The sequence below is a fragment of the Otolemur garnettii genome, unplaced genomic scaffold (genome assembly GCF_000181295.1).
Source record: "Otolemur garnettii isolate 467f Iridium unplaced genomic scaffold, OtoGar3 scaffold00013, whole genome shotgun sequence".
Classification (NCBI taxonomy): domain Eukaryota; kingdom Metazoa; phylum Chordata; class Mammalia; order Primates; family Galagidae; genus Otolemur; species Otolemur garnettii.
In genome coordinates, this window is record NW_003852408.1 from 24473270 (window position 1) to 24484935 (window position 11666).

The 11666-nt window shown below is 39.4% G+C and overlaps 1 protein-coding gene across 3 annotated transcripts in view; it reads right to left on the reverse strand.

The window, feature by feature from the left end:
• Positions 1-11666, reverse strand: part of ADAM23 (ADAM metallopeptidase domain 23) — a 166211-nt gene that overhangs the window by 31081 nt on the left and 123464 nt on the right. For all 3 annotated transcript variants that reach the window (XM_012802203.2, XM_003785110.3, XM_012802204.2), the window contains exons 15-19: positions 10458-10529; positions 9767-9856; positions 8396-8476; positions 1910-1960; positions 1096-1159 (exon numbers count right to left, since the gene is read on the reverse strand). In XM_012802203.2, coding sequence (XP_012657657.1) covers positions 1096-1159; positions 1910-1960; positions 8396-8476; positions 9767-9856; positions 10458-10529 — 358 coding nt within the window. The remainder of the gene's footprint in view (positions 1-1095; positions 1160-1909; positions 1961-8395; positions 8477-9766; positions 9857-10457; positions 10530-11666) is intronic.

The window sequence follows — 11666 nt, forward strand, 5'->3', positions numbered from 1 at the left end:
CCTCAAGCTATCCCCCTGGGTAGAGTGCTGTGGCATCACAGCTCACAGCAACCTCCAACTCCTGGGCTCAAGCGAGTCTCCTGCCTCAGCCTCCCAAATAGCTGGGACCATAGGTGCCCACCACAACGCCTGGCTGTTTTTTGGTTGCAGCCATCATTGTTGTTTTGGAGGGTCAGGTCAGGGCTAGATTCAAACCCGCCACCTTAGGTGTATGTGGCTAGCACCTTAGCCACTTGAGCCAGAGGCGCTGAGCTGGTATTTTAACTTTTAAAAGACAAATACGTCTCTGTTATCTATCCTCTGGCAAAACTGAAACACCAAGTATAAATATTTGGGATAAATGATATTTGCCAAACTCTGAAATCACTTGTGCCAGGGGCCCCATCTTCCTTTTGTATGCTTTCTTTTCCTTTGGGGGAGCCCAGCCTCAGCCAGCAAGGCTAGTAAAAGTCCAAGAGCTTCTCACACTTCCTGCTGGCCCTTCCAACCAGGTGTTCACTGGAGAGACACTGCAAGTGTCAGAAGAGAACACATGTTAACATTTAGGGAAAGTCCTGAGAGTCATGATCGTGTGCCCCCTTCACCTGGGGAAATATCTGCATTTCACTTTGAACTGAGATTGTAAAAAAGAGTTGTAAAAAAAAAAAAAGTCTATTATTTTCCTGGGACAAAAAAAGAGAATGCTAACCAGTATGTGTTGGTGGGGAGAGTTGGGGCCTGAAAGTTAAATCCAAGGTAGTAGATAATGAATATAACCTCTGCACTCAATCCAGTCACCGCATGTGGCTACATACAGTGGTTCTCAACCTGTGGGTGGGCCGCGACATTAGGGAGGTTGAGAACCACTGGGCTACAACATCCCTTCTCTGAGAGCCACAGCCACTGGGCTACGATACATCCCAACTTAAGTGGTTGTTTTCTATAGTTTTTATGACTAAGACTCACAGTTCTCTTTATTCTCACTCTTTTTAGCTTTTTATTTTTTTTTTTTAATATTAATCCAAACTGTGCATTTCTTTCAGCAAGACTGGCAGAGAAGAACAATATTAAGAGGTGACTGTAAGTGTGACCACTGAGCAGGAAGAGACGACCTACTTGTTCCCCAGATGTACTGGCACTGGTGGTCCCTGGTCTTGCACTCGCCGTTGTAGCAGCGGCCCTGAAGACAGAAGTGACATGTGAGGCTCACGGACTCAGCTCGTTCTTCCCAACATTTGTACCACAAGATCTCATTCTAGTTGACTTAGCTACGGTTTCTTTTCTTTAATTCAAAATAACCATAGTGACCAATAAGAATCACAAACCTCTTAAGAGAAGCACAGCAGTTAAAAATGGGAAACTCAGGACAAGGGGCCTGCCCTGTTAGCACAGTAGGTAGTGTGTCAGTTTCACAGAACTCAGAACAGCCCTTCTTGTATGGTACTTTAAATCCAAACTAATCATCAAAAATCTAAAATTTTATGGAGAACAAAAATTGGTACATTTTATTTTCCATTCTTGTGATATTCTACCCAACTAGGAAAAAAATGGTAATTTATTTGGGTGATATCAAAATCATGTTTAGCTTCTTCTGTGTATAAATGCTTAGGTTATAACATAGCTTCAGGGAAAAACACATAGAAAATTGTCATATTTCCCCATAGTAGATAGGCTGAAATTAATGAAAGATGGTCATAACTCAATAAATTAGATTCCTAATTCTTCAGCCATTACATTTTTTTTCTTTTCTCTCGATCTGGATCAGAGTTAACTATATTTAACATTCAGTATACATGAAGGAACTGACTTTGAACCCTACTATAATGATTTGAATAAATTTCTCTTTAAATTTACATTTCCCAAAAAGAAAAAAAAAATCTTTCCAACGAATAATTTTAAAATTACCTTGAAAACTTATAGCCCAGCATACCTGATTTTGATTGCATGCATATCCATCTTGCTTATGAAGATTTGGTGGGCACTGAAAAATATATCTTTTTAGTTAATGTTCAGCATGCTAAGTACCTTCAGATCATGTGCACAATAAGTAAAAATGCAAAAAAAATGCAAGCCTGGTGAATTAAAATTTAGGAACATTCAGAAAAACACATGTAGCTCCTTAAGTAGGTTATCCAAATTAATTCTCCTGTTATTGGTAAAAATAAATTAGGCTCATACAGTAGATGCTTTTTATATATTTGTCTGTTTACTTGGAAGTAGACTAAAATAACAAATTACATTCGATTACCTATGGAGTTAAAAATAGAAGACATTAAAAGGCACAACGAAGGAAGTGAATCAGCTTGTTATACATAAGTGAACACATTCAAGAACTAATTTATGAGACCTCGCTTGGCACTGTGAGAATGTCACTGTGCTTGACATTGTGACATTCACCTATAGGTTACTGAAACCAAGGAAACCCTGGCCTTTCAGCTCAAGGTAAGAGCCATCTCCCTATTATACTTCTGATTTCTCAAACCATAGACTTGTTACTAGAATAGTCTGTGATGTGATGGTTATTTCTCTTACAGGTCTATTTACCAAATAACTTTATAAAAGAAATTATTTTTCAGTCCTTTAGCTAAGATCAAGTGTGGGTTTTATAAAAAGATACTTCATTTTCCCCAAAGTTATTCCATGTAAGTTTAGATTTTGACTCTGTGCATTTATTTACCACATTTAAAAGAGCTAAAGAACAAAGTCAGGCTCGGCTAGAATGTTCAAAGCAAATATGAAAAGAAAATAATACACAGTCATGGCAAATGAACAGGAAACAATATGTACCAAGGTCTCCCTTAGTCTTCACTACGTCAGTAACGGACATCCCATCCTTCCAATTGCTCAGACCAAAACCACCATCATCCTCTATCCCTCTCTTTATCTCATACTGTCCCTCCATCCGGTCTATCAGTAAATCCTGCTAGTTCTACCTTCAAAATACAGAGTCTGACTACTGTTCTCCACCTCCACTGCTCACGCCCTGTCTAAGCCACCATTACCTCTCACCTGGATTATTGGCAGTAGCCTCCTCCCTGAGCTGCCTTTGAGTCTATTTGCGACAGTCTCTATCACAGTGATCCCTTTAAAAGTAAACATCAGATCACGTTGATGGTCTGTTCAGTATGCTCAAATGGCTTCCCAGCTTACTCACTGACCTTCAAAGTTCCATGTTATCTGCTCCCACCTACCTCTCATCCTCTCATTTTCTTTTTTTGAGTCAGAGTCTCATTTTGTCTCCCTGGGTGCATCATAGCTCACAGCAACCTCAAACTTGGGCTCAAGAGTTTCTCTTGCCTTAACCTCCCCAGTAGCTGAAACTATAGGCACCTGTCACAATGCTTGGCTATTTTTTAGAGATGGAGTCTCACTCTTGCTCAGGCTGGTCTTCAACTCCCAAGCTCAGGCAATCCACCTGCCTCAGTCTCCCACAGTGCTAGGGGTACAGGTATGAGCTGCCAGGCCTGGCCTTGACCTCCCTTTCTATTTGTCCGTGGCTGAGGTGACAGCAGGTGGATACAACAGTCATGGTGGATACACCAGGCATGCTGCCACCCATAGCCTTGGCCTTCACTTTTCCTTCCATCCTACCCCTAGATTTCCGCACAGCTAGAGCTTTGCTCAGGCATCTTCATTTCAGAGAGGCATTCTCTAACTGTGCTCTGCAAAACTACAACCCTCTCCCATGCTGGCATTCTCTGTTTCCCATCCTCTATACAGGCAAGATTTTATATATATTGTTCCCTACTGCCTGTTACCTAGAACTATAATGGGCTTGCGGCAGGTGTGCAATTACTATTGGCTGACTAAGAGAATGCATGAGTGACCTACACAGTTACAACTAGGTTATTCTATTCTGCACATATCAAGCTGTTTATCAAGTTTACCACAGAAAGATGACAGAACTAATTTAGTATTCCTAAGAAGTGGTAACTTCCTCAAGAACGCCTCAAGGTGAAGTGCTTTGGTTTGACATCTTTCCAAAGAATAACTGAGTTTCATACAAGTTTCATTCAATTTGATTGGGTGTATTCAAGGGCTGACTACAAAAACCTGGAGTGCACAAAACTGGGCCAACCGCACAAAAGCAGAAATCTCTGGGGCCTCTTCATCCATCCAGATCCACTCAAAACGCAATCATCATTTCATCAATCAACTGTTGTTAATTATTCACTTACTCTTTGCAGCCGCAGTAAACAGGAATGCAGAATTAATTTGTTAGATTTCACTTTTGTGTTGTTTCAAAGGAAAAAAACCTCATAGAATTCTTTACTAATGAATAAAAAAGCTCTTATATTGTGTACAGACTGTCATAGCCACAAGTGAGATTTCTAATCAATTAGTTTTTAGTTTAGGCTATTAAAAGCCAGTTGCTTACTGCTGAAATGTTTAACAAGGGAAATTATGGGACATCTCATGTTCTCTAGGGACCTTTAAAACAGAAGAACTAGAAATCTGTGTATTCAGCCTGTGAGTAGGGCTTTGAATTCAGTCTCTAAAGACCATTCCAGCCCCCATTTTTATGCCATACAGGAAGGTTCACTTGAGATTGGCAGGCTTCAATAGAGGCTGCATTTAAATGTGTTTATTTTAAATTGTGCTACGCCATCCATTTAAGTGACACATTTCACAGCACTAACGAAAAACATTTCCCACATTTTTCAAATATCTTTATTATAGCATCCAGCATTATTTGCCAAAGAGTCCTCCCAGTTGCAAAAGTATTCTTAATTCTGTCATAAGTTGTAAATTTAAAAAGTAGCTCAGAGGCATCAGTAAAGGATATCATTATTAAGCAAATATAGAATAAAAAGATAAAGTTATGCTGTCTCCTGTAAATACTGATTCTCAGAGATGCAGAGATTCTGGTTTCTTAATTACTAGTAGTATTAATTAAATTCAAAGTTCACTATCTCTTACAAAGTAAAAAAGGGGGGCTAACATCCTCTGTGCCAGCTATCTATTTGGGGTTCACTCCAATCATGGTAAGAACATTCTATTCTAATATGCCACTGAGAAATTAATTTTACAGTATAATTATCACTTTAGATATATGATGTAAGAACAAAGAAATGTTTTACTTAGACAATAGAATATTAGGCTGAACAAAGAGCTTTCATTATAAAAGCCTTATTTTTAATAAATGTCAAGGGAAGCCAGGAGTTAAAGGATTGGAATGAAAAATATCTAACCTTCTAAAAGGGCTGAATACACAGAAGAACTAAAATCATATGCGGTGGACATAAAAATAGCAATATTCTACAAAACTAAAAATGTAATTCAGTAAAACGGTATATCAGGATTGTCAGGACGCTTGCCACTAAATACAGAACACACAATTCATAAACTAAGTCACTATGTTATAGAAAAATTGCAAAGAACACTATTTACATATTTAAATATAAGAAACAGATATGCATAAAAATCACACCCCCCAAAAATTGCCTGAACATATTTCACTATACCATGTCTTTAAAAGGGTCACTGGAATTAAACCTCAGATAATATAGATCAAGACCTTTCAGAAAGGTTAATTAGGAACCTTTTTTCCTCCCTCCTGCTTCTTTCCAGGGAAGGTTACTGACTTCCTGTAACTCTAGCTATGCTGCACCTTCACTCACACCCACTACTGGGCAGTGGAGTGACTGGCTGAGAAGCTTGGGAGGAAGAACCAGGCCTTCTGGCTCACTTCTGCCATTCTTCTCTGGGGAGCAAGCCTACCCACATACATCACTCAGTCTCCATTGCTCCCTACACTACACGAGGTGTGAGGACCTGCCTCTGCAGGGAGAGGCTGTTCTGGACTCAACCTCATCAGGTAACCTATTACTACTGCCTGAACTGGGGCCTACAAGGAGACCCGCCTGGCACTCCATTAAGCTTTGGCCTTTAATGTGACCATTTTCAGTAATACAACCTGGCAACAGGTAAGCCTACTCCTGGGAACTTATTCTAATCCTGAACAGGAAACATTCTTTTAAAAAAGCACAAAGATGTCTATGTCCATACTAAGTAAAATAATAAAAAGCCAAACCTAAGTACCCGTACTGGGTATAAACCAACTGATAAATCCACATGCTAGATTCTCACGTGATCATGAAGAGGTATTCACAAAGACTACAGTAGTAGGGTGAAATGCCTGTGAAGTAATGTCAGAATGAAAATGAAAGTGGAATGAAATCCAAAATTTCACCATGGTCTACAAGTCCCTACCCACCCTGATTCCTGGCTTCCTTTTGGAAATGTTTCCACTATTCTCCAACTCTTCTTGCTTCCATATCGTGAAGGAGCCAAGCGTCTGCCCTCACTGTTTACTGACCAGCTCCTTCTTATCTGTGTCTCTCCGTCAATGTCATGTTCTCCAGGAAGATACCCTTGACCACGCTGCTGACTCTCCAAATCACCCTATCATATGCTTGGCACTTACCACCATCTTTACTTTTCTTTCCACCTCCAGCAGAAGGCAGGTTCCATGATACCCAGGATGTGTCTATCTCCTTCCCCCTCATGTCCTAGGATTTCTAGCAGTGTTTGACACATAGCAGGCACTCAATAAATATTCGTGTGCATGAAAGATAAAGACTAAAAATAATATTACATAAATAAAAGCATAAAAACTGCATAAAGAAGGAAGTCTAGAATGCCACATTATGTTGTAACAATTCGAATGGGAAGAAAATCAAGCCGAAGCCATGAGGCCTATGTGTGTGGGACACAGTGGCAACAAAGAATAAGAAAAGTGGACTTCATGGGACTTCCCAACCTCACTTCGACCAGAGTAGCGCTGCTTGGATTTGTTTTTTACGTTGGGCTTCCATCCAAAATGTGTTAGAAGAAATGATTTTGTGGTTTTAAAATGCTTAAGACCTGTACATTAACACTTTATCCATGTGAATGTACTCTTTAAGATGTGAAGACAAGGAAAGAAAAAAATCAATGAGTTGAGTATCAATCATATAAAAAGAACTAATTATGAAGGGGAAATCTGAAGGAAAAGACGATCTAGGACCAGGTGCAGTAGCTCAAGCCTGTAATCCTAGCACTCTCGGAGGCCAAGACGGGTGGACTGCTTGAGCTCAGGAGTTCCAGACCAACCTGAGCAAGAGTGACACCCAGTCTCTAAAAAATAGCCAGGTGTTGTGGTGGGTACCTGTTGTCCTAGCTACTGGAGAGGTTGAGGCAAGAGAATCACTTGAGCCCAAGAGTTTGAGGTTGCAGTGAGCTATGATGCCATGGTACTCTACTGAGTCTACTGAGTGTGACAAAGTGAGACTTTGTCTCGAAAAAAAAAGAGAGAGAGAAAAAAAGGAGATCTAGGTCCAAATAAACTACAACAAACTTTTCTAAAATAAAAAAGTATGGTGAAGAGCTAAACAAGAAAACAAAGCAAAAATACAACATAAAACAAAAAGAGCCAAAGCATATTCACACATGTAACCTATGTGGAAAGCCTTAAAATGTTTGAGCCAGAGCAAACATCCCTAATCCTAAAATGTGAGATCTGAAATACTTCAAGATTTTTAAGTGACAACATGATGGTGAAGATGACATTATTAGCAATGCAGGCGAAGTGTCTATAGACCACATGGTGAAAATGTCTGGTGGGCTTACTGAAGGACTAAAGCAGTGTGCATTCATAACAAAATAAGAAATCATGTCAGTTTATAAAATCAAAGAGACAACAATCATGTTAATTAGGCAGAAGACTCTGGAGGGAACATTTGAAAAGGCATCCAGCAGAATGCCTGCTCGTCCCCAGAGGACTCATTTCCTAGTCCCTCAACTGCTTCTGTTGTTTCTTCTCATCCAAGCAAATAAAATACAGTGCACAGAAACCTTCAAAGGTTCAGAACACAACATCCTCAGTGCAGATGGAAAGCCTGTTGTTTGTTGTTGCTGTGCTTTAACAGCTGATACGGTCTCCTGGTTTTGCAACCGAGCTGTTTAGTTAGCCTGAACATTGTTTTTCCTTTGTATTAATGGTATGTCACATTTCTTAACATTAAGTACTTACGTGTGAATTAGTGTAAGAAATGATTATCAGTAGCATATAAACTCAGAGTCAGGAATGACAGTGATGGCAAACAATGGCAGATAACCCACATGAGTGGCTGAGACAGTGATACCTGCTTTCTGACAGTTCAGCAATCACAAAATTCATTTCATGCAAAAAATTATTTTAAACGTTACATAAAATTACCTTCAGGCTATATGTATAAGGTGCATATGAAACATAAATGGATTCTGTGTTTAAACTTTTGGTCTCAATCCTATGTTTTTCATTATGAATATTCAAATATTCCATAATCAAAAAATCCAAAATGTAAAATACTTCTGGCCCCAAGCATGACACACCACAGAAGGTCTACCTGTATTTACAAGAAAAATGTACTACCTAAAACACAATTTGTCATACCTGGCCAGAGTCTCCAGTACAATATTCGGTAATATCACACCCATTCACAGCATCCCGACATTCATACCCGCGTGGTTGAAACTGCAAATAAATCGAAATTCAACATGAGGAGTTAGTATTGACTAATATTTCGGGGTAGCATCCTCATATTCGCCATCAGTCATTACATTCCCTCATAACTAGCACAAAATCCTTTTTATGAATGAGTGAGACAGTATAGAATAGAAACCAGACCCAGATGCTACCCTCTGTACTAAGGTGAATCATCGACCAGGCATCAAACGCGCAGGTTCAAAAACCTACTATCTCAAGAGTCTTATTTCAGGAAAACAATATGATAGAAATTACGTAAAGAAGAAATTCTGATTTGGCATAAGACAAAAACAGCAGAACACGGGAACATATCTCTCTGAAGAATTGATATGTACCCCCAACTTTCCCTAATTTATCTGTTTAGCTTGGATATTTATCTTGCTTTAGCGAAACATACACAATCAAATTCCAATGAATTCATATGAGTTATCTTCAGCAACGCCAGTGAATGCCTGTTGTATACAGGCTATTTTCTTTGTCTAGGGAAGGAGTGGGTAAAAGATGGAAAGATCCCATTACCCTCAAGCAATTTATAATCTGGCTGAGGATCTGAAGCAAGGAGAAACTAAGCTAGAATCTTCTAGAATACCATAATGTATATGTCCTTTGGAACTGAAAAATTAATAAAATTATATAATTTTATGGTTATAGGTAATGTTACAGGTTTTATATATGAGATAAAGGAAGATTAAAAATATTTTTCAAAAACCACTAGAGGTCTCTGCAGATGGAAGCCTCCATGTATACACAACCCACAGACTGTGTCTACACACATATAAACATACATATGTGTATTACTTGTCTATCTAGCTTTCCTGCCTTTATAGGTTGTTTTAAAAGCCAGTGGGAAAATATGAACACCAGCTTCTATGTTCAGGGTCTAAAATAAATTAGAGTAAGTTTTGAAGAAAAATGTCATAAGTAGGTCATATTATTTAAAAGACCACAGGAGTTATGCCTCTTCTATGCCATAATTTAATGTGGTTTTCATCCGTTAAGTAGGGCAACTCTCAATGTTTACTTAGGAAGCAGTATAGTTATAATTTCTTAATGAGGCATTGGAGGATAAGGTAGTTGATAGTGAATAATATAGGAAAGATAAATGTTGTGACCTTCAGAATTTGAAGAGATTTATTGATCCTACAAAACCGCCAGGCTAGTATGCGCATCGTAACCAGCGAAGTTTGTGACAAGCTATAAAAATGCTCAGTGTACACGTGGAGATAATTTGGCTAATCTCTCAATTAAAAGAAAAGATGCAACTGCCAGGGAACTCACAAGACATGACGTGTTGTTACAGCAGGGCCCGTCGCTGCAGTGGGCGCCATTGGAGAGAGAGCATTTCTTACAGCACAACCCGTAACATTCCTGGAGAAAATACTTCATATGAGTCAGCGAAGAAGAACCGTACCTGGGAGGCATGCAGTATTTTCTCCACACATGGCACGCATAATGCAAATGAGTAGATTTATACGACTGTAAGCAAACATTTGGGGAATTGCTTTCATCAATGACAGATCCCTTCCTGCTGTATTTCTCTGCTAAGTATGATCTGTAAAAGGGCTACTCTAGCAAAAAGGAAGCTTATTTTTTAGCAGATGACCTACCCCTGATTAGGTCTACTACATTATTAATACCCAATCTAGTTTTATAAAGACAAAAATAATACAAAGTACATGGAAAGAATGTTTGATGATTCGGTAAAACTTATCTTGAGCTGAATATGAGCTATAAATTTTTAAGAGGTCAGGAACCTGATGATTAGGAGAATCCATTAAGTTTTCTCAGACAAGGCCATAAGAACATAACTAATTCTAACATGTCTGAGCTGGGATTAAGCATTGATCAGTGAGATCAAAAAGGAAGCAGTGAGACCACAGTGAATGATAGCATGGCCTCTCATTAATGCGATTCTGTCTGTTCTGGGTAAGATCTTGCACTGCAGGTAGGAAAGGTCTCTTATACCTACCACATGGAAGCCACAGTCACATTCCTCCCCAGCTTCTACATAGCCATTACCACATTCTGTGGGCTCAAACAGCTGAAAGACATCAGAGAAAGAAAAAAAAAATTCAATTTATTACATATAATCAACACACTATCCAGGCCACATCTATGGTCCTATAATCAGCTACCATATGATATTCTTTTGTGATCTGTTGTTATGGCATCTTATAAGTGATATCTGTGCAGAATATACTTTTCACCTATTAATCATACTTTAAAAGATATTTGAAATGGAGTAGGCTGAGCATAGTAGTTCACACCTGTAATCTGAGAGGCCAAGGCAGGTGGATTACCTGAGCTCAGGAGTTCGAGACCAGACTGAGCAAGAGCAGGATGCCACCTCTACTAAAAAAAAAAAAAGGTAGCTGGGCATCGTGGTGGGCACCTGTAGTCCCAGCTACTGGAGAGGCTGAGGAAAGAGGACCACCTGAGCCAAGAGTTTGAGGTTGCTGTGAACTATGATGATGCCACGGCATTCTACCCAGGGTAACTGAGATTCTGTCTCAAAAAAACAAAAAATGAGATAGATCTCTTGGTGGGATTCTCTGGTAGTGGGCTCCACAGACAACCGCTAGCATTAGAGTTACTTTCTATGGAGACAAGCTGTCATGAGGAATAGATCATTTTTCACATTTGCTAATGGAGCTAAAATGCCTTGCTAATAAGACTCACAGATATCTAATTTGCTGTCTTGTTTCAAGGCAGCTGAGAAGCCATAAAAATTGTCAAAAAGATAAATATGCTTCATTTGCAGCCAAATGTGATATATATATAATTAAGTAAATGCAAATAAACTTACAAAAATTTTTTGCTAAAAACAAGCTCATCATCGTCATTGAAAAGAAATCTGCACTGTCTGAAGCCTGTTAACCCACACGTTTGGACACAGAGAAATCCCTCAGTCATTCCCAGAGCAGTGGAAAAGTCAAGTTTCTGGGATAATCCATTCTGCTGGTGCTGTGGATCTGCTTGCCAAATAAACCCAATTGTTGAAGTAGTTGGTTGTTTATGAGAAATGTGCCTATTTCCCCCCAGCTAGGGGGAAGGATTTCTGTGGGCATGATCGCCACATGGGAATGAAGACTGGAGAAGCGGCTCGGCGCCTGTGGCTCAAGTGGCTACGGCGCCAGCCACATACACCTAAGGTGGCGGGTTCGAATCCCCAGCCCGG